At 34.8% G+C, this 24,350-nt stretch overlaps 1 protein-coding gene across 4 annotated transcripts in view; it reads left to right on the forward strand.

Moving 5' to 3' along the window:
* Positions 1-24,350, forward strand: part of SCN2A (sodium voltage-gated channel alpha subunit 2) — a 148,324-nt gene that overhangs the window by 101,167 nt on the left and 22,807 nt on the right. For all 4 annotated transcript variants that reach the window (XM_059052411.2, XM_067026221.1, XM_067026222.1 and 1 more), the window contains exons 16-18: positions 1,490-1,846; positions 7,421-7,900; positions 17,597-17,717. In XM_059052411.2, coding sequence (XP_058908394.1) covers positions 1,490-1,846; positions 7,421-7,900; positions 17,597-17,717 — 958 coding nt within the window. The remainder of the gene's footprint in view (positions 1-1,489; positions 1,847-7,420; positions 7,901-17,596; positions 17,718-24,350) is intronic.

Raw genomic sequence — 24,350 nt, forward strand, 5'->3', positions numbered from 1 at the left:
CTGGGTAGAGTGTACAGGGAAAGAAGACAGAGCTCCTATACATCTGCTCCTTCAGCCAGGTCAGGAAGTCACCAAATCCACTCTCTGAGAAGAGTTGCCTATGTTATACTTTAATTTTAAAGAAAGGGTCTTTCATTTGATTTTTATATTTCAAAGTTTATGGATCTTTTACAGATGAGACAAAATATCACTTGACACATTTCCATTTGAAGTTTGGTATGTTTTATTGTGCTGTTTATTTGAGTTGGCTCTTTTTGTGATTTATTTTGAAACAACAGAGGTTGTATATAGTTAGTAAAGACAGGTTCTTATAGGCAACTTATCTTAACAGTGATTAGTTTCAAGACTTTGTTGTGAAGTCTGTTTAGAATCTCCCTTACCACTTTCAAATTTGTGTTAAGATCCTTAGAGCTGTGATTTCCTTTCCTAGTCTTCATGGATAGCTGTAGATCTAATTTGAAGCTAGAAGGATGCAAAAAAAAAAAACAAAAACAAAAATTAGCAATGATTATATAACAAGTAAATATGGGCAACTACTTTTAAGAAGCTTAGTAAATCTTTGTGATAATGTGATGCAGTTTGGGGAGATAGAAGGCATAATATCATCAGTGTCTTTCTTAGTATATCAGGCCCTTTTGCATTAATTATTCTCTGGGAATAAATTAAAATTTTTGGTTCTTATATCTGCTCCTCTGGGTCACTTAGTTGCCATTACATAATGTACTACTCTTGACCTGACATTTACTGAAGCATAGGAAATAAAATGCTGCTGCTATTTAATGGTAAATGGTACTCTAGAGGCTTCTAATACAGCCAGTGTGTCAGGCACAGTAGTGGAGAGCCATTTCCACACTATAATGAATTGATTAATTAAACCACTGAAGACATAAAGGTTGACAAAATACAGCTTTTTACTCAAGTCCAAGTATTTCTTCCTTGAAAATAATAAATCTCCTTTAAAATACAGCCTAATATTACAGCAAGCTAAAGATATAGCAGTCCAGAGATTTAAAGAAATTAGTTGGTTTTTCTCTCGTACTTTATATAAGTGTTAATGTTTGCACTTGTGCATTTCAGCATTATATTTCAAGTACACTGAAAAATATATCCACTTCGGGGTTTTAAATAATGTGAGCCTCTACTTCTCTGAAAGAGTCTTCTAAATTAATCACCACTAATGTTAGATATCTCAGTTCCTTACAGAAAAACAAAAAGAATAGTATAAATGCTTATGTAAGATTCAGGAATATTTGGTGAATCTTATTCTTTGAATGCTGATGAAAAACTGTATAATTATTTTATTTACAATATAAACTATTTCAAAATGAAAAATATCCCGTGGTAACAAACTAATGCATTTGCTAGATAATAGTTTGGCACATGAATAATCCATCACCTAAAATTGAGACACTGTAGATTTTTCCTATAAACAAATATGCAGATTCTTCAGAATGCAGAGCAGTAATGGCCTTCTTACTTTTGTTTCCAGCTCAGAGTTTTCAAATTGGCAAAATCTTGGCCGACTCTGAACATGCTGATAAAAATCATTGGCAATTCTGTGGGAGCTCTGGGTAACCTCACCTTGGTGTTGGCCATCATCGTCTTCATTTTTGCCGTGGTTGGCATGCAGCTCTTTGGTAAGAGCTACAAAGAATGTGTCTGCAAGATTTCCAATGATTGTGAACTCCCGCGCTGGCACATGCATGACTTCTTCCACTCCTTCCTGATTGTGTTCCGAGTGCTGTGTGGAGAGTGGATAGAGACCATGTGGGACTGCATGGAGGTCGCCGGTCAAACCATGTGCCTTACTGTCTTCATGATGGTCATGGTCATTGGAAACCTGGTGGTATGTGGTAAAACATTTTTCTCATTTTCAGTAAAAGACAATGTAACCATGAAAAAGTATGTTCAACTGAGGAATGTTTTGAATGTTTTTTTTTTAATCAATTCTCAATTTTCATGATGGCAGGAGTCAGGTATAGCTCAGACTATTGAAATCCACATGAACTTTTTAAAAATATTTCCTTATTCATTATTTTTATTTTTATTTTTTCCAGTTTTATTGAGCTATAATTGACATGCAACATAAACTCTTAAAATGTCTTTTGAACTAAAGCTGTTCTTCATCTCTGTACCTCTTATTCATGGAGAGGTCCATTTTCGGCTTTTATGTTTCACTTCTTGTACTAAAGCATGGAAGTGCCATGAAGAACAGTCATTCATTTTATTTATAAGTACTAATAATAGTATCACTTGAAAATGTTTCAAATTTGGGTTCTCTACAAGTTGGAGTTTAAAAAAAAAATAGTGATAATATCAGTCCATTAAAAGCACATAAGGTAATTGTTGCCCAGAAACTACAGTATGAACAAGTAACACTGACTCAAGAATCACTTGTTTATCATTTCTATGTAAAATGAACCATGTCCAACACATCTCTGCTGAGACCTGGAGGCATGGGAAAGATGATAGGAAGATATATATGGCATTGTGATATGACATTTACCTAAACAGGAGTAAAAATAGGAACTAGTAAGTGAAAAAATGTGAAAATGAAGTGTTATATGTCAAGTTCACAAGGTGGAAACTTTGCTTTACAGCGGCAAGGATGATCAAGCAAGGCTTTGTCAAGGAGTTCAGACCTGAAATATCTTTACTGAGATGTAAGATTTAGCTTGGTAAGAAGAAAGGTAGACTGTCCCAAGCCAGGGAACAGTGGACCCAGTGATTGGGGAAGAAAGGACAGTAGATTCTCTAAGAGGGATCAGGCTCTTATACTTTAAATATAAAGTTATTATGCTAGGGTACTTGATTAGGCCCCAGTCCAGTGGAATAGTCATAACCAATATTTTAAAGTATGCAATTTATAGACTTAATTTCCTTTCACATCAAAGTAACTTCCAATTCTCCAGAGGAAAAGAAAAGGGAGGGGGAAAAAAGCAAAAGGTTATCATTTATTTCTATTTATCCCAAGATTTCAACCTCCTCAGTATTAGCTTAGATAATTCTGACCTCTTCTTAAAATAACAACAAACATGAACAGTGTACAATCCAGAAATATGAACAGTGGCCTAAAACAATAAACATTTATTAATTATTTCATAGTTTCTGTGGGTCTGAAATTTGGGGGCACCTTACCTGGGTGCTTCTGGCTTTAGGTCTGTCATAAGGTTGCTGTCAAGATGTTGGCAGGGAACTCAGTTATCTTGACTAAGACTGGAGGATCAGCTTCTAAGAAGGCTCACTCTCATGGCTATTGGCAGGAGGTCCCAATTCCTCTTTGTTGGCTGTTGGTAGAAGGCTTCAGTTTTTCTCCATATGTATCTCACCATAGGGTTGTTGATTATTTCATGACATGGCAACTGGCTTCTCCCAGAGCAGGTGACACAAAACAAAGGGCAAAGAGAAAGCCCTCTTTATGTTCTAATCTTGAAGTCACATACTGTCACTTCTGTCATATTGTATTCATTAGAAGCTAGTCACTAAAAAGAACTCACACTTAAGGGATTAGGCTTTCACTTTTGAAGGGAAGAGTATCAAATAATTTATATACATAAATATATATGTATATATATATATATATATTTTTTTTTTGGCCATGCTGCGTGGCATGCAGGATCTTAGTTCCCCAACCAGGGATCAAACCCATGCCCCCTGAAATGGAAGTGTGGAGTCCTAGCCACTGGACTGCCGGGGAATTCCCCTGTAGATTTACTTTAAAGCCACCAGAATTCCGAATACAACTTGCTTGCTTTCAGAAAAGTGCAATATTGCGTAGAACAGAAAGAAATGGTCATAGGGTTAATAGAAAAGAAACAAAGAAAAGGTCATAGGTTTGATTTTAGATTTGATTTGATTTCATTTATATATTTGGCATACATTGGAAGAAAAGAATAAAAGGCAGAGAACAGAACTCTTTATGACAACAATGAGTGAGCAGATCAGACACAAGCAACAGGGAATTCATAGTGGGAGTAGTAGAAAGTAAGTATGGGGCCAAACTATGTAGAGTTTAATTTATGAAAAGGCTGACTTTGCATACAAAATTGGAGTTTTTCTGTAGGCAAGTCAGAGCTACAGATGGCTTTTTATCAGGAAAGTGACAATGAGCAAGTGGGATTTTGGTAGAATTCATGTAGCCAGAAAATACAGAGTGAATTTAAAGAGAAGGAAACTCAACATATCACATGTCATCTATTAGTTTACTGAAATAAGACACATCTCTCTAACTGTACAGAGGTTTCAAGTTGAAAAGAGAATTTCAGGAAGTATCCATACCTATGGATGACATTAATTTGGATGGCTATATATGCATAAAAAGATATAGCCTATAAAATAATAATTTCCATCTATTGGCATAAATTTAAATTTTTTTTTAAATTTTTGGGTGCATTGGGTCTTTGTTGCTGTGTGCAGGCTTTCTCTAGTTTCAGCGAGCCAGGGCTACTCTTCGTTGCGGTGTGCGGGCTTCTCATTCCGGTGGCTTCTCTTGTTGCGGAGCACAGGCTCTAGGCACATGGGCTTCAGTAATTGTGGCACGTGGGCTCAGTAGTTGTGGCTTGCAAGCTCTAGAGTGCAGGCTTAGTAGTTGTGGCGCCCAGGCTTAGTTGCTCCGCGGCATGTGGGATCTTCCCAGACCAGGGCTCAAACCCGTGTTCCCTGCATTGTCAGGTGGATTCTCAACCACTGTGCCACCAGGGAAGCCCTAAATTCTGTATATTTTTTTAAAAATTAAAGAATCTCCCCTTTTTTTTTAACTATAAGTTAAAAAATATTCCTCCTTTTGTGATATCTTGGATATTTTTTCTGGAGTAACTAAGGTAGTAATAGGATCTGTCATGTTTACCACTATTAAGGAAATGTGTTCATATCACATTTGCTTAAATAAGTCTGACTGAAACTGTTGCAGTGCCTCCTACAATCCTTCCTTCTCATCCTCACCAGAAAGGATAATGTCCCCCAAAGACAACACATGTAAACTGTTAACACATGTAAACTTCTGTATGGTGCGCCACCACAAGTGTGAGTAACCACTGCCTAGTCCACAGACAAGACAGAGGTTTGGCCACAGACTGCTTTTCCTCAGGCTATTATTCTTGGTTTGCTAACACTATGGCCAGAAATCCTTTTATAGGTTCAAGGCAAGTGCTGCAGAAGGAAAATACAATTTTTTTGAAGATTACCACTTCTAGAAGTAGCCACCACAGTCTCGTCTATGTCTAAGAGAAGGCGGAGCATTAGTACATAGGAGGGATATGAAAGTTTTGGGTTCTTCTCACCAATTAAGAATCAGGATGGAGGGACTTCCCTGGCTGTCCAGTGGTTAGGACTCCACATTTCCACTGCAGAGGGCACGATCCCTGGTCGGGAACTAAGACCCTGCATGCCTGTGGCACGGCCAAAAAAAAAAAAACAGAGAGAGAATCAGGATGGAGACAGTATTGATACATGCAATATATTTCAATCCTGAACCCCAAATGGAAATTATTATTCCAAGAGACTGGGGGATGTATGAGTCATTTTCACTCAATGAGCTATCAGGTCTGCCCATGACCACGTGTGAGACAGGTTTCCAGGTTTCAGTCCCTGAGTAAGCTAGTTGAACTGTATTCCCTTAAATTGCCTTTGATAACAACCAACACCTTGGCCAGTTGTTATGCAGATCAATCCCCTGTGGTAACAAAGGAGCCCTAGAAAAAGAGATTAGCTTGGCTCACACAAACATTTCCAAGAAAAAAAGATAAATTGAAAGATAGTATAACAGAGGGTAGGTTGTATCATAGTATTAATAACAGTGATAATAACAGCTAAACTTTCTCAAGGGTTTACCATGTGCCAGTAGCTTTGTGAGAGCCACATGGATTTTCTTTTTTTTTTTAATATCACATGGATTTTCTAACAATCTTGTAAGCTTAGCACTGGGAAAATGGACAGAAACTGGATTCTTAACCAGCCTTATAATTCTAATGAGAAAGGGGAGCAGGCCATATAGATATAACAGTAAGTGACACAAATAGATACCTGTTCCAATGCTTTGAAGAGGAACTATAAGTTGGATCTCACTCTGGGAAGATTGATTGATATTTGTCAAGAAAAAGTTCCTAATAGAAAAGTTCATTAATAAACCTTAGAAAATCAAATCTAGAAAAACTTATGGTACAAAATTCAGTTTTATAATGGAAAAAACCCAAATGTAGCATTTAATTTTTTTCTCTTGCATCTGTTCTTCATCCAAAAAGTAAATTCAAGGCAAATCACAATAAAATATAACTTTATTGATAAATTTATAATGTGAAGGAGCAGGTCTTAGTATGAATACTAGCAGACGTGGTATAGCAATTGAAAGATGTCAATATAGACTCACAGAATTATGTGCAGTCCTTGTTGGGTCTTATAGGTTTTTACCTTTCTTACCACAATTGGTTAGACTAACTCGTACTTGTTAGACAAAGGAACTCTGGGCCTCATTAGCTTATTGGAAAGATCAGAATGTAGCAAGAAGGCAGCATCCTTTTCATTGGAGTTTTACTTAAAATTTTTCCTAGGATACCTCTTCTGTACTATTTACTTTTTGTCTTTGGATCCCTTCAGGGCCATATCCTTCTTTTTTGTTCTGTATGCTTGAATATCAGGGACTCATTAATATTATCAATCAAGTTCTGAAAAAAATTATATTACTTGGTCTTGTGCCTATGGGAGTACTGTGTTCCTTAGTAAATTACCTCTTTTTGAGTGTACACAGTGGGTTTATGGTCACTAATCTTTTCACTCACTCATATCAGTGGGTCCTTTTTGGAGACCCAAGTTATAGACTAATTAGTGGTCTCCATTTCTTTATAGTATTTCCAACTACTGTATAAATCTAGTGACCATTATTTTCTGAACCAAAAGCTGGGAACTTTGATCTAGCAGTAGGTATATATATTTTTTAAATCGACAAGTTATCTAACGTGCAAAAATTGATACAAACACATAAAAATAAAATCATATTTAAATATATTGGAATCATCTTTGGCTTCAGGAATAAACTATAATAAATTATCAGTGTCCTGGAAAACCCAAGTTACATGGGGAAAATACTTAACATCCCAATAAAAGTTTTTTTTCTTTTTCACTGTATAGTTATCTAGATAGCTAAAATTTTAAATTTGGAAATGAACTTAATATAGAAGTTTTACACAACAGTGGTTTCAGTAATTTTGCAATGACTAAAAAGGAATTAGTGTTAATAGTATTATTTTATATTGGCCAGGTATTTATTTCGTTCACCTTTTTTCTTTTCCAGGATAGTTTACCATAAACTAGAAAGAATACCTATCAGCAAAAAAGTGAGATGTAAGAACAGTTTTGGAAAATTTGTAGTTCGGAGCAATAGAAACAATGGAATGTTTTGATCACCAATTTTCCTATTGTGTTTTAGGTTCTGAACCTCTTCCTGGCCTTACTCTTGAGTTCATTCAGTTCTGACAATCTTGCCGCCACTGATGATGATAATGAAATGAATAATCTCCAGATTGCTGTTGGAAGGATGCAGAAAGGAATTGATTATGTTAAAAGAAAAATACATGAATTTATTCAGAAAGCCTTTGTTAGAAAGCAGAAAGCTTTAGATGAAATTAAACCTCTTGAAGATCTAAATAACAAAAAAGACAGCTGTATTTCCAACCATACCACCATAGAAATAGGCAAAGACCTCAATTATCTCAAAGATGGAAATGGAACTACCAGTGGCATAGGCAGCAGTGTAGAAAAATATGTTGTGGATGAAAGTGATTACATGTCCTTTATAAACAACCCCAGCCTCACTGTGACTGTACCAATTGCTGTCGGAGAATCTGACTTTGAAAATTTAAATACTGAAGAATTCAGCAGCGAGTCAGATATGGAGGAAAGCAAAGAGGTAGGAATTTCTACATCAGAAGATATTTTGGTGTTATGTATGCTTTATACTATCAGACTTTTAAAAATTATATTTTCTTTCTGTAAGAAAATAGGAAATACTTATTGGCACAATTTCTATGCAAAGTTGGTGATAGATAAATTGACAGTACCTTAATATATAACTAGACAAATGATATGTTCTCATTTTTTCAAATATTCACCATTTTGAATTATTGATAATATGAATATTCAGATTAATATGAATTTTTGAGGATTTTAAATAATTTTTGATTTGTGAACAGTGCCTCAGTTTATACACTTTCCTCCTTATAATTCTCCCACAATGGTGGCTTTTTTGTATGTACTAGAATACTTCGTGAGAGGGCAGTTCCAATTCTCATTTTGCTACATTCTTGGCTCTTATGGAATAATTTATAAACTGTGATCTTATTTAGTTTTCACAGGCATATTTATTAATGGAAGTATGATTGGGATATAGGCTTGATATTTACATATAGTTTCATGTTTCCTGAAGTAAATAATTTTTTAAAGGAAGTGAAGGTAGTGATAAGAATCAGGTTGAAAATGTTTTTAACCCTACTGAACCCAGTACATGCTCTCTAAACCAACAAAAAGCCTTGATACGTTATAGAATGTAAAATTCTAAATTTATCAACTACAGTTAAGAGTCTTGGTAGTTTGAAGAATTCTTTGATTTACTAGAAGAGTATAAATACCAGAGTATGTTCTTGGTTTGTTTATAGATTAATAAGCACAGAGTTGGGAATAAAGAGAAGAAGGAATTAAAACCTTAATGTTTAACTACACAAAAATGAAGACAGAATTCCCAACAATTAAAGCTTGCATAAACAAATAAAAATAACAACGGAAAACAAAGATTCATTCTTTTTTGTCATTTGAAGTGATTGGCAGGGAACAAAAAGACCTCTATGATTATTCTCATCCTAAGAAAGATGATTTGGGGGAATTTGAGATGCTGAAGGGTACAGTTTAAGTAGTTCAACAAAGTCACAAAAATTAGGGATCAGTTAATAAAATTATGAGCAAAAATATATTTCTAAGAAAGGAAGCTTAGATATTTCAATCAGTATTACTATATTTATTCAATAAGATTACTGAAAAAGACGCTATTTCTGTTTGTTCTTGTTTGTAAGATAGGTAGTATTGCTAATTCAGCCATTACATAGAAGCAGATGTTAAACGTGAAATTCAGAGAAAGTTTAAATATAGGTACTAAAATTAGCAAACAGGTAACAAGGCCATAGCTACTAGTTTCACAAAATAACAGATGAGATTAAAGGGGAAAATTTTTAAACCTTATAGCCTGGGACAAATAATTGCTGTAATTAGTTGAACTCAATTGTTCACTAATAAGATCATTATTTTAAAACTGACTAATAGCTTAATATCTAGTTAATAAAATGTTGGATAAGCGTATTTGATTGGGCTATGCTGAAAGGGTGGGGACTAACTTCTGGCATTGTATATTACTAGAAACTAAAGTCAGCATTTGGAAGATAGAATTCGGTCGTTAAATTTTAATATATATTCCCCTCTCAGTATTTTGATATTATACCTAATAGCAAATATCTCCCTTACAGTACGGAAGTCAATTTTTATTTTTATCTAGTAAAAAATATATTAACTAAGAATGAATTATGGAGAATCAAATGTTGAAGCCATCAGTCAATTTAAACTTCTGGCTGAGGATCTTTTGAGGTATGGTTAACTCATCATCCAGTCTTCTTAATTTTCAGAAATTTTAAAGCCTCAGACTTCTCCAAAGGAGCATGTATTTTGCCTCATCTCAAACCATTGTGTTTGACATTAGAGAATTATCTAGTTAAGGTGGGGCTTATAGAAGGAAAAATCCAAACTCTCTTCCCAGTTTCTCTTTTTACCATTAAGCTTTTTCATCTGTTTTCTGTTTGAGTTAGGTACTCCAAAGTAATATATGTGAAATCAATACTTTGGAATTGAAGGCAGAGAACTGATTTGCCAGTTGAAAGTAGACAGAATTATTTTATTGCTTTAGCTGTAGAGTCCTTTCAATACTTTCCCATCATAGTGATTGTTACTTGTGTGCTAAAATTTATTATTTGGTGAAATTTTAAATTATGGCTTTATATCAAACTTCCTAAATATAAACTCATAAACAAATAAAGGATTAGAGCAATAGTCTAGGAAGGGACTATGTGCACGTTTTAATTTTCTGGTATTTTACCTTGTAACTCTACACTAGAAAACAAAAAAGAACTGACATAATTATTCAAGAATTGCAAAGTTTCCCACCTCAGATATCTTTTTAGTGTTCTGCCTTCAAGTTAGTTTTGTCTGGTCATTTTCTTAACTGGTAGGTTTGGATTGTGCTGTTAAATATCACATGTGGAATATTAATAAATGGAATAAGGCTAATTGACATTCTTTTCTAAATGATTTGAAAAATTAAAGGAAAAAAATGGAGCACCTTTTAATTTTTGGAATGCCTAATGAATTCCTTTTTATAGGGCAGACTAACCAAGTGGACCCAGAGGTTGTTTAGGTGTTTGAACTAAATCCTCTTCTATTTTATCTTTGCCAAATTTGTGTGATTCTTTGACAGCTTTCTGTAGATTCTCTAGAGTATATTATTTTAAATTCATATCTTAATTATATGTTTTAACTCATGTTATTTTGACTATATATAATGTAATTCCTTTCATACTTTGTGATTTTGAATGATTGATTTTTCTTATAGAGTTTTCATAATGTTGAAGCCACAATGATTATTTTTTACTGGTGCAATATGGTGACCTTCACTGCTTACCGTTCTTACTTCTCACAGGGGTAAAATCAAGCTGGAGCCATCAAGAATGCAGCTCTGGTGTTTTTTAACCAGCCAGAGGCTCGTGCCACCACTTTTACCCAGGTTACCTAAGCAAGTTGTACATATATAAATATAATTAGTTTCTAAATGAATTTTGACTGGCCTGCATGTTACTCAGCTACATTCCTTGCCCATCCATTGGCAGTAAAATAAAAACATGCACAGCTGCTCTTATGCTGAGTCATAAAGCATGGTCAGGCAAGTCTGGCAACCCTAACTTTTTTTTTTTAATTAGTTAGCTGCTAATTTTCTTACATAGATTTTTATAGAAATTACATTCAATGAAAAGTAAAAGTGCATGCCTTTATGAATTATTTAATTACCATTTAACATTACAGAGTTTTGAACGTGCTAAGGGTCTAAAAGGAGAAATATAAGATACTCTTTGAAAAACTCTTGCAGAAAGCTTTCTCTCCCCTGCCCTTTTCTTAAATAAATAAAGCCCCAATGAGTGTACTTTGCTGGTATTTTTTTGTTCAGTGTCATATTAAATTTTTCTGAAGGGTAATCTGCAAATTAAAACAATCCCTTATTCATGTGCAAACTTCCTAAAGGATGTTTTAATGTGATTAGAATGTAAATGAATTGGAATGTTATGTTTTGGCTGCTACCAGCATGGGTACAATTTTTATCTGCTTCATTTCAGAAAAAATGCCATCTCTCTATTTAGCACTTTACCAAAAGTACTTTGTATTTAGAATACAATTCGCTTGGAGAATCTGTTGATATTTACCCCTAAAACTCTTGAGAATGAAAGAAAAGGAAATACATTTTATACACCAAAAGAAAGGAAGGAAGGAAAGCAGTGTTATAGGTGGTATATTCATTCTGAAAAGAGATCTGGACTCCACTTTATTCATCGTGTTCCTCCTCTGTACTTGGTGTTTTTGTCTCTCTATTATTTCATCCAGACCTGCTGGGAAACTTTCTCTTGAAGAATATTATTTAAATATATCATGCACTGCAAATTCATATAGGAAGAGAATCAGTGTGAGCTTTGTCTCCTTTTGTGTCTACTAAATGAAGGGACCTCCTAGTCATGTATTTAAGGCAGTGAATGTAACACCTTTCTATGGGCTCCATTTGGAGGACCTTTCATTTCCTGATGTTGAAATCACAGTTTTGTGCTAAAATATGTTAACCAAATTACCTGACCCAATTTAATTATTTTCAAGAAATGTTAATTAAATGCTTTGTCACTTAGATGCAGTTTCCTCTCCTTCTATCATTAAAATTGTAAAACAACCCTAACATAAGCATATTTGCCTCTGAAAACAGCGATAATCATGCCATTTGGGGAACATTCTTTTATATCTTGGAACAAAATATTCAGTCACTGGCACTCTACATTCATGAAAGATAATGCCTTATATATTGGAGGAATGAAACCAATATCATTGGTCACATAAAGTGAGACCCAAGGTAAAAAATGCTCACAACTAAACACAGATACGTACTAAAAACATATACACAGGGACTAGAGAGAATTATTTTTTCCTATTATATATTAATTCTTCAGAAAAGTGTGAGATTTGACTCCTTAGGATAATGTCTTGTTTTTCCCAGTTTCTTAGAAAGAGGTAAGTTAGTTTTCTTATTCTCTGAGTATCATTTTCCAAGTTCCTGTGTAGAGAGGTATATCAGGGAAAGTGACAATCAGGAATATCGTCTACCAGTATTTAAGAGATTTAGCTGGAGTAAGTGTGGTGGAACACAAACTAAGTAGAACTGATGCAAATGACTTCATTTATTCTCACCCTCACAGTATTACACTTTCCAATTTCCTTGAATATGTCTCTGGCCAGAAAACATTGTCTGCTCCCTAAAAGAGTAGTATACTGAATTCCAACACAAGGGGTAGGAAGGGAGAGAAGGATGTGTAGAGATGGTTTGGGTAAGCAGTGGTAGAGTGGTTTCAATAGAAACCCATGTATAATTTTATAGTGGAGAATGTGTAGTCTTCAAGGGAAAGTTTTCCAGTGGGATAGTGATTAAAGGATAAAAAAAGCTCTAAATATCCTTAAGGTAAGAACAAAATTGACCAAACGTGTGTCTTTGGGGCACTGGTAGTATGCTGAGCTGTAGGTCAGCACGACATAAGGGTTACTTTTGCCATCCCAAGAAATATTTAAGACCCTGCTATTTATGGATTATAGAATTTTATAATGTATCTATTATAAAGACAAAAATGATTATCTGATAATGTAGTATGATGATAATGATAGTTTTGATTTTGCCTTCTTCCTTATTAAGAAGAGCAGTTCCTTTCTAGTTAATGTATCACTTTGGCCTTAGGCCTATCCCAAAGTAAGCATAACCATCACTTTCATTGTTTCGATGTTAAGATTTTTCATGTAAAATGACCTAGAGTTCTTTAAGTACAGATTAGGATCCATGTGGAACAAAAGATTGCCATTTGTGGTGACCAAAATAGATATGGAATATTTGATTTAATCTATATTTGAATTATCTCTTTTAAAAAAATTCTAATTTCTTTTATTGACTACATTTAGAATATACATTTTCCCCAAAATATATACAATATTTACTAATTACATTTTCTCAAAAATATATCTTCATAATGAGAAAAAAAAGTGTTCCTTTGAAAAACTTAAGAAGTGATTTCCCTCCCTTTTTCTGTTGTGATTATTTTCAAAAATACTTTTACTTTCTAAAAGGACTGTGAGTTTGGCATGTAGATGTTTAACAATATTTTGGAAAGTAAAAGAAATGTAATGTTTAAAAATGCAAAGTGAAATACTGTGTGTCTTGAAATTTATTTATTATATCATTAAGCAAAATATGATTCTGCCCTGTTTAACTCCTATGATTATAATTCCCCAGCACTTAGAGGAATCCAGCAGATTTTCAATAGCAAGAGCCCTGTAACATGAAGTTTTCACTAAAAAAAAAGTTCAGCTAATATTTTCATCTGAAAATAAATGATTGTCAATGCCAGGCATAGCAAATAAGTTTGTTACTCCTGTTTGATCTCTTGACTATCCTGACACTGAGGGAACATCCATATTTTCTTAAAGGTTGAGTAAGGAAGGGCTGTTCTAACAACATCATTCAGTCCAAATAAGCACAAATAAGCACATTTGCTTATTCAGCAAATAAGCGCAAAAAATAAAAAAGGAACCTAAACATCTAAATTTTACCAAAAGGAAGAATAGAACTTGCAAATAAAAAACTGGTTCTATTTCTAAGTAGTTAATATATTGGTCTCTTACTCATGTGGCATTTTACAGTGAATGGTGCCTAGATTGGAGAATTTACAAATAATCTTTATTTGAAAATTTTTCTTTTAAGTATATGAGTACTAATAATTCCATAAAATGATGTGTATTTGATAATTCTAAGTGGTGAATTTGCACTGTAGTTAGAATTAATCATAATTATGACCTTACCTGAAGCTGAAGAGTTTTATATTCTTAATTTGATTCATTGTTTTTTATTGGCTCTTTATACATTTTAACTGTTTTCGTCAACATATTTTATGATATTATGATATTTGCCTCTTATGTGACTTTAAGAAAGTCATTGAATTGATGTTATCAAGAAAGATTTTATAAATCAGAATTTCTTGCCTATATCTCAGGCTTATTGTTTAAAGTAAACTTTTGTTTATAAAATATCCCAACATACGTTTAGCTTCACTCTACATTAATACATATAAGGATATGAATATAAGAAACTAATACTAAGTTCGTGGTCATGAAACATGGGAATCAACAGTATCCCAACACTATCTTGAACCTATGATGTTTAATTACATATCACATCTACTAAATGTTTTAAATTGATAAAGATTGGCTTAACTTATGGATCATCAAAGAAATTCTCTAGGGAATCCTAGCAAAGTGGCGTACAAAAGACCTAGAGTCCAGCTACTGACTCAGTATGACTTTTGACAAGATGATTAAAGCCACATTTCCTTCTCTAACTAGACACTGTATTGGTTGGTGTTGAGGATTAATGTGTACCCTAGATTTTTTATTTGTAAACCAAATAAAGTTATTCAAGCAATAAATGTGACAGGTAGATCCTGTGCTGTTCCACATCAGAGAGAAGATGGAGAAGGATGAGATATTGCCTTTCCTTAGAGAGATTCCATTCTTTGCTGGGATTGTAGATCCATGTACATAGAGTAGAAACAGGAAAAACACTGTCAAAATGAGTCAGCCTTAGTTTTCCTGACTCCAGAGTTAAAGTACAGTTTATTTCATAGTTTCATCATAGGTCTGGTTAATTGGAAGCCTGATGTTTAGACAGCACTTCAAATTCTAAGGGTTGTTGGTCATTACCTACACAATTTAGAATCTCGAAGGATTTGTGTTTCTGTGTACTTACATGAGAATATTATATGTATTCCCTTGAATGTAAAAGTAAGTATTAGATAGGAGGTGTTAGAAGTAGTTAGTGGTAGAATAAAATAGTGCACGCATTGGTCATTCATTCATTTACCCAATGAACATCTATTAAACGCAAACATTGTGATGGGTCCTAGGGGTGCAGAGATGGCAAAAGCAGGATCTTTGCCTCGAAAGATTGTCTGGTGAGATACATCTTCTAGAAAAGCAGAATACTTTTATGTTGTACTTTTGAAAAAGTAATGATTTGAACTTTAAATATATAAATGTTTGGCTTCAATTTAAAAGATATCTATTAATTCTATGTCAGTACTAAGGCACTGCACTAAATGAAAGGCATTGTAGTTGATGTTACAGAGATCCTCTGGAAACTTTTGAACCAAGATTCCCTGGAATATGTTGTCTGGTGACTTCTCCCAATCACTGTCAAGGACTAGCCCTCATTCTGTTATGAAGAAGTTCATTCATTCATTCATTTTTTAAAAAAAAAATTGTTGAGTACCTGACGTGTAATATAGCCAGCACTGATGCAGGCTCTGATGCAGTCATTTGCCAATGTGGAGCGCCCTGAATATGGATTCTCATTTACCCACAGGCCATCCCCCAATCTGTAATTGCAGTGTTATCCTTTTTCCTAAAAGGAATGTTTTCCATTTGTTATTGTGGGCTGTTTGTAGTTAGATTATATATGACCAAGCTTCACTTATTCTGATTACCTATGTCATGTTTCAATATCCAGTAAATGATAAGATCAGTATTTTCAGGTCCTTAATGTGTAACAGCTTTATGTGAATCAGATGGATGGGATTGATAGGATAATTTAGCCATTTCTTAGTCAATTACATGTTTATAAACACAGCTACACTTATCAAAGAGTCTAATCAAAAGATGAAGGACAGGAAATTAGAAAAAGTCATATAATATTTCATTTTAAAACAAATATATTCAAATTTTAACAGTAAAGATATTATAATTGAGTATCTGTCTAGTATTGTGATATACTTGGTGAGTAGAAAAAGAAATCAACAAACTTCAGACACCTTATAATATAGAATCCTTGATTTAAGTAGTTTGGTTAGATTTAAAAATAATCCTGAATGAGTTCTAATTGAGGAGACATATATAATATTTATGCATCTATCATTGGTATTGTTAAATTACACACAAAAGCATTTTCAATCTTATCTATAGCTTATATAAATATTTTTACTTTATCAGCACCACTATGCCAAGGAAATATTTTATATAAAGAAAATTATTTTCAGGAAATAAAGGAACCAGCTTCCTCTGGAAATCCATAGAATCCTTAGCCCAAATATAATGTTTCCAGTACTGACTACAACATGTATTTTAGAGTGGGTTCAACATATTTCAATGTGCATTTTATCATATGCTTACCTCATCCCCTTTATAAAGTAGCTCCTATCAGCTCAGCCATTTCCTAATGTTATGCACTAATGGTAATAACATTGTAACAGGTCCGAGAATGCTGTGGCCCAAACTACTCTGATTCCATGTGGCACTCATACCTGGCCTGTGTCATTCCTGCAGCATTTTAAGACCAGGTTAAAGACTGGATCCCTTCATTTATACTGATCCCATGAACGACCTGACCTGGCTAAAGTTTGTTGTATTTCAAGATTTAAAACAACTTCTTTCTATTATATTTTTCTTTTGGTGGTATTTGATTTAACCTAAAGGAAAACAAAACAACAACGAAAGATTCATTTCTGCCTTTATTAACCGGAAAGGTAAGAGTGCCAGAGTAACAAGTAGTTTCCAAATGCACAATGAAACACAGGAGTGCATTGGCCAAAGAGAATGCAAAATATCAGCTCTTGCTATAAAGCTAACAATGTGCTGCTCTTTTCAGAATTAGAAAACTATAGAATATATTTAATAACAACAAGTGGTATATGTTTTCATGTCAATGAAAAGTGGGTAAATTTAGACTGTTGCTGTTTATGTGCATTTGATCAAATCTTTTCTGCATTTGACATGAAAATACACTCATACAGCTTTTGTTGGTTGGGTCACAATTTTAGAATAAAATTTATTAGAATAAAATAATTTATTAGAATAAAATTTAGAATAAAACAAACTAGACCATTTGCAAACTAATTTACAAAAGCAAGATCACAGACCACAATACTACTCTGGCAGCTTACATAAGCTCTCTGCGTGATTTTATTTCAGAATCTTTCTCTATACAGGAGCTTAATCAAAAATTATTTAAGTTGTTAGCACCATATTTTTAAAGGAAAAAATTTTGTGGTGCTGTATCTAATCTTGTGACCCCCACCTCTACTAAAGCGGACTGGCATTATGTTTAAGATATTCTTAAATTACAGATCAAGGAAATGAATACAGAAGACTTAAGGGCACGCCTTTGAAATTTTTATATTGTAGATTAAAGAAAATATTTTAAAAGCTTTTCTGTGGAATTGATTTTCAGAAGCTAAACGCAACTAGTTCATCTGAAGGCAGCACTGTTGACATAGGAGCTCCCGCTGAGGGAGAACAACCTGAGGTTGAACCTGAAGAATCTCTGGAACCTGAAGCTTGTTTTACGGAAGGTAAGGAAACAATGTGTGTACACTCATTAGACTTCTCTGATCTAGCCATCTATTCTCTTCCTCCCGGGCTCGCTCTAATCGTCCATATCTATCCAACAACTGTTCCTTTACTTGTCTATTCATTGCTTTTTCTATATCACAACAAAGATGATTTTTGAAAAGGTAAGATTTAATTTATGTAATCAGATATTCTATTTTGGGGAATCCTATTCAACTTTAAGAAATGCTGTTAACTGTCTGGGTTTTTTGGTGGCCTTCTAGAATCTTTGATAGGAGAGAAAGCCAAATCATACATCTCTCTCTTTAGCTTTAAAAAAACAGAATAAAATTTTAAATCAAAGAAGTAATTTATTGTTTACTGTTTTGTCAGGTCATAATGGGTATGAATTGATTAATGTACATTTCAAACTGTCCATGAATAACAATTACCTGTATCTGTCAAGATCAAATATTTTTTATTAGCTCTGAATGATACTAGATTGTAGATTATGAAGTGCCAAAATATACTGAGTTATATAATACAGGGCTCCATGCCACTGGAGTAATACTAAGAGGATTTTGTGAAGCAAACTAAAATTATGTTATTTGAGGTATGCATCAGTTATCTCTTGAACAATAACGTGTATCAAACCACCCAAAACTTCTTATCATATAACCAAAAAATGTATATTTTTGCTCACAAGCCCATGGCTGGCTAGGTGGTTTTGCTGATCTTGGTTAGGATTAGTCATACGGCTGAGGTCTTAGATGAGACTGCTGCCTGACTCGGCTCCCTCCACACACTGGCCCAGGCTTTTTCTCATAGCGAAAGCAACGGAGCAGCAGAGGAAGCCTAAATGCCAAGCACTTAATCCTCCACTTACTTCAGGTTTGCTTCTGTCCTGTTCACCAAAGCAGAGTCGCCAATCCGGATTCAATGTGGGAATGCACTCCATACAAAGAGGCGTAAAAAATTAGTGCAATATTACAGAGTATGGAATTCCTTATATTTCTTATATAAATCACTATTGTAGGTACAGAACTTTTTCTCTAAAGCCCTATGAATCACTTCATTCTTAACTCATTTTTTTAGTTAACAGCTATTTAACAATTCATACTATGTCTTAGACCCAAATTCAATAGTAATTGCTTAAACAAAAGTTGATTTTAATAATAATGACTGTAGTAATGCTATTTAATTACAACTAATTCTAAAAGTGTTTCATTTTCATTTTATTTAAGAACATTAAAGCTGTCTTTGGACTTAAGCTAATTTTAAAAATATGTGATTATACAAATGTTAGAAATCAAAATTGAGGTCAACAGATTCAAGGCTTTTGCAGATGATTATGTTACATACACCTATTGCTTTTGTTCTTAAATGCACTGGAGAAAACAAATATTTATATATTAATTGTCAATTTTTAAATTATTTCAGAGGAAAAACTATTTGTTCAGCATAAGTTATGAGGGAAGCCACTTTTCTTCACTATTTCCTCCAAAATTCTGCACACATTTCAGTGACGTTGATTATGAAAAAAATTATGACTTTACAAAACATTTAAGTGGTATATCACAAAAATAATTTCCGTAATATTAGTTATTACTCCTTCCCAGACAATTCGCTTATTTTTAGGGTCACAATATATGCATAATAATATTTATGGTAATATCAACATTTGTCTTTTGTGAAGTTAAAAAAAAGCATTTAAGTATGCAATGTCACCAACATAACATTATAGAAAACAAAAATAATACATAGACACCCACCAACCAACTTTAACAATTTGAATATTTTTGTCATATTTGCTTCAGACTTTTTATTTAAGAATAAAACAGATACAGATTTGGCCCCTTTTGTACCCTACCCTTTCAGTATCCCATTCCCTTGCTTTCCTCTCAGAAGTGAATCAGTATCCCAAATTTGGCATTCCCACTAATGTTGGTCTTTTTTTTTTTTTTTTTTTTTTTGTGTGTGTTTTTTTTTTTTTTTTTTTTTTTTGTGGTATGCGGGCCTCTCACTGTTGTGGCCTCTCCCGTTGCGGAGCACAGGCTCCGGACGCACAGGCTCAGCGGCCATGGCTCACGGGCTTAGTTGCTCCGCGGCATGTGGGATCTTCCCGGACCAGGGCACGAACCCGTGTCTCCTGCATCGGCAGGCGGATTCTCAACCACTGCGCCACCAGGGAAGCCCTAATGTTGGTCTTTTTATGTTAAACAGTGTTTTTTCATCCCATATCCTCTTTAGGGGAAAAAAAACCCCTTAAATCCAGTTCCATTTAATTCATTACAACAAATATTTTCAGGGAATGTAATTCTTCTTAATCCTTTGGGAGTCAGAAATGTGAAAAAGATCTTGCCTCAAAGAAACAAGAAAGACAATGCTATTTCTTTCTTTCTTGAGAAACTAATAACATTTAAGAGGTCTTCATTAAATTTTCATGAAACAAAGGATATGATCTGGCTGACATTATAAAGTAGCATCTGTTAAATATTTATGCATTAAAATATTAAGCTCCTTCAAAATGAGGTTTCCATTTTTCTATTCATTGAACGAGAGCTCTCTGTCATGGTTAAAACTTTATGTCATGACTCCTCTCTCACACCCCAGCTCCCCCATATACTGTGTGCTGCCAGGTCCTGTCAATTCAGCAGTATCTTTTGATTCCTGACCACTATCACTAGCATTACCCTTGCTTTCACTTTCTTTAATGTTAAGTTGACTGAATCTCATAGACTCTGGACTCCTTTTCCATCTTCTCTCTTCTAGTCATCCAGTGCCTTGTGCAGGTAAAGATCATTCTAAATCAGTATTCTTGTCAAGTAAATCTCCATAACTCCCAAATAAATCCTTCAATGTTTTCCCCATTACATAGCACATAAAAGCTAAGTTTTCTAACTGAATCATTCAGGTCCTTTTGAGATTGGCTTTAGAGTGTCTTTTCTAGTCTTGACTCCCAATTCTCTGCTTCATACAATTTCTAGACTTTTCCATTACCAAGGTTTATTAATATCACTTTTTCTGCATTCCTTTACAGCTCCATGTACTAGACCTGATTCTTATACATCCTTCAAAGTCTAGCCCCAAATCCACTTTTTCTGTAAAGCTCAGTATTCGAAAATTTTTTTAACATCTTTATTGGAGTATAATTGTTTTACAATGGTGTGTTAGTTTCTGCTATATAACAAAGTGAATTAGCTATACGTATACATATATCCCCATATCTCCTCCCTCTTGCTTCTCCCTCCCAACCTCCCTATCCCACCCCTCTAGGTGGACACAAAGCACCAAGCTGATCTCCCTGTGCTGTGCAGCTGCTTCCCACTAGCTGTCTGTTTTACATTTGGTAGTGTATATATGTGCATGCCACACTCTTACTTCTTCCCAGCTTACCCTTCCCCCACCCCGTGTCCTCAAGTCCATTCTCTACATATGCATCTTTATTCCTGTCCTGCCCATAAGTTCTTCAGAATTTTTTTCTTTTTAGATTCTATATATGTGTGTTACAATACAGTATTTGTTTTTCTCTTTCTGAGTTACTTCACTGTGCATTACAGATACTAGGTCCATCCACGTCACTACAAATAAATCTATTTCGTTTCTTTTTATGGCTGAGTAATATGTATTGTATATATGGGCCACATCTTCTTTACCCATTCATCTGTCGATGGACACTTAGGTTGCTTCCATATCCTGGGTATTGTAAATAGAGATACAATGAACGTTGTGGTACATGACTCTTTTTTTTTTTGTTTTGTTTTGTTTTTTTTGTGGTACGCAGGCCTCTCACTGTTGTGGCCTCTCCCGTTGCGGAGCAGAGGCTCCGGACGCGCAGGCTCAGTGGCCATGGCTCACGGGCCCAGCCGCTCTGCGGCATGTGGGATCTTCCCGGACCGGGGCACGAACCCGTGTCCCCTGCATCGGCAGGCGGTTTCTCAATCACTGCGCCACCAGGGAAGCCCTACATGACTCTTTTTGAATTATGATTTTCTCAGGGTATATGCCCAGTAGTGGGATTGCTGGGTTGTATGGTAGTTCTATTTGTAGTTCTTTAAGGACCCTCCATACTGTTCTCCGTGGTGGCTGTATCAATTTACATTCCTACCAACAGTGCAGGAGGGTTCTCTTTTCTCCATAACCTCTCCAGAATTTATTGTTTGTAGATTTTTTGATGATGGTCATTCTGACCAGTGTGAGGTGACACCTTATTGAAGTTTTGATTGGCATTTCTCTAATGATTAGTGATGTTGAGCATCCTTTCATGTGTCTGTTGACAATCTGTATATCTTCTTTGGAGATATACAGTCTATTTAGGTCTTCTGCCCATTTTTGGATTGGAATGTTTGTTTTTTTGATATTGAGCTGCTTGTGGTGCTTGTAAATTTTGGAGATTAATCCTTTGTCAGTTGCTTCATTTGCAAATATTTTCTCCCATTCTGAGGGTTGACTTTTTGTCTTGTTTATGGTTTCCTTGGCTGTGCAAAAGCTTTTAAGTTTCCTTAGGTCCCATGTGTTTATTTTTGTTTTTATTTCCATTTCTCTAGGAGGTAGGTCAAATAGGATCATGCTGTGATTTATGTCATAAAGTGTTCGGCCTATGTTTTCCTCTAAGAGTTTTATAGTGTCTGGCCTTACATTTAGGTCTTTAATACATTTTGAGTTTATTTTTGCACATGATGTTAGGGAGTGTTCTAATTTCATTCTTTTACATGTAGCTGTCCACTTTTCCGAGCACCGCTTATTGAAGAGGCTGTCTTTTCTCCATTGTATATTCTTGCCTCCTTTATCAAAGGTAAGGTGGCCATATGTGCATGGGTTAATTTCTGGGCTTTCTATCCTGATCCATTGAACTATATTTCTGTTTTTGTGCCAGTACCATACTGTCTTGATTATTGTAGCTTTGTAGTAATAATTTGAAGTCAGGGAGCCTGATTCCTCCAGCTATGTTTTTCTTTCATAAGATTGCTTTTGCTATTTGGGGTCTTTTGTTTTTCCATACAAATTGTGAAACTTTTTGTTCTAGTTCTGTGAAAAATGCCATTGATAGTGTGATAGGGATTGCGTTGAACCTGTAGATTGCTTTGGGTAGTATAGTCATTTTCACAATGTTGATTCTTCCAATCCAAGAACATGGTATATCTCTCCATCTGTTTGTATCATCTTTAATTTCTTTCATCAGTGTCTTACAGTTTCCTGCATACAGGTCTTTTGTCTCCTTAGGTAGGTTTATTCCTAGGTATTTTATTCTTTTTGTTGCAATGGTAAATGGGAGTGTTTCCATAATTTCTCTATCAGATTTTTCATCATTAGTGTATAGGAATGAAAGAGCTTTCTGTGCATTAATTTTGTATCCTGCTACTTAACCAAATTCATTGATTAGCTCTAGTAGTTTTCTGGTAGCATGTTTAGGATTCTCTATGTATAGGATCATGTCATCTGCAAACAGTGACAGTTTTACTTCTTCTTTTCCACTTTGGATTCCTTTTGTTTCTTTTTCATCTCTGATTGCTGTTTGAAAACTTCCAAAACTATGTTGAATAACAGTGGTGAGAGTGGGCAACCTTGTCTTGTTCCTGATCTTAGTGGAAATGGTTTCAGTTTTTCACCATTGAAAACGATATTGGCTGTGGGTTTGTCATATATGGCCTTTATTATGTTGAGGTAAGTTCCCTCTATGCCTACTTTCTGGAGCGTTTTTATCATAAATGGGCGTTGAATTTTGTCAAAACTTTTTCTGTATCTATTGAGATGATCATGTGGTTTTTCTCCTTCAATTCATTAATATGGTTTATTACACTGATTGATTATTGTATATTGAAGAATCCTTGCATTCCTGGGATAAACCCCACTTGATCATGGTGTATGATCCCTTTAATGTGCTCTTGGAGTCTGTTTGCTAGTATTTTGTTGAGGATTTTTTTTTTTTTCTTTGTGGTACGTGGGCCTCTCACTGTTGTGGCCTCTCCCGTTGTGGAGCACAGGCTCCAGATGCACAGGCCCAGCGGCCATGGCTCACAGGCCCAGCCGCTCTGCGGCATGTGGGATCTTCCCAGACCAGGGCACGAACCCGTGTCCCCTGCATCGGCAGGAGGATTCTCAGCCACTGTGCCACCAGGGAAGCCCTTGTTGAGGATTTTTGCATCTATATTCACCAGTGATATTGGCCTGTAGTTTTCTTTCTTTGTGGCATCTTTGTCTGATTTCAGTATCAGGGTGATGGTGTCCTTGTAGAATGTGTTTGGGAGTGTTCCTCCGTCTGCTATATTTTGGAAGAGTTTGAGAAGGAAAAGTGTTAGCTCTTCTCTTAATGTTTGATAGAATTCGCCTGTGAATCCATCTGGTCCTGGGTTTTTGTTTGTTGGAAGATTTTTAATCACAGTTTCAATTTCAGTGCTTGTGATTTTTCTGTTTATATTTTTGCTTCTTCCTGGTTCAGTCTCGGAAGGTTGTGCTTTTCTAAGAATTTGTCCATTTCTTCCAGGTTGTCCATTTTCTTGGCATATAGTTGCTTGTAGTAGTCTCTCATGATCCTTTGTATTTCTCCAGTGTCAGTTGTTACTTCTTTTTCATTTCTAATTCTATTGAGTCTTCTCCCTTTTATTCTTGATGATTCTGGCTAATGGTTTATTGATTTTGTTTATCTTCTCAAGGAA

This window comes from Kogia breviceps, chromosome 2, assembly GCF_026419965.1.
Source record: "Kogia breviceps isolate mKogBre1 chromosome 2, mKogBre1 haplotype 1, whole genome shotgun sequence".
NCBI lineage: Eukaryota > Metazoa > Chordata > Mammalia > Artiodactyla > Physeteridae > Kogia > Kogia breviceps.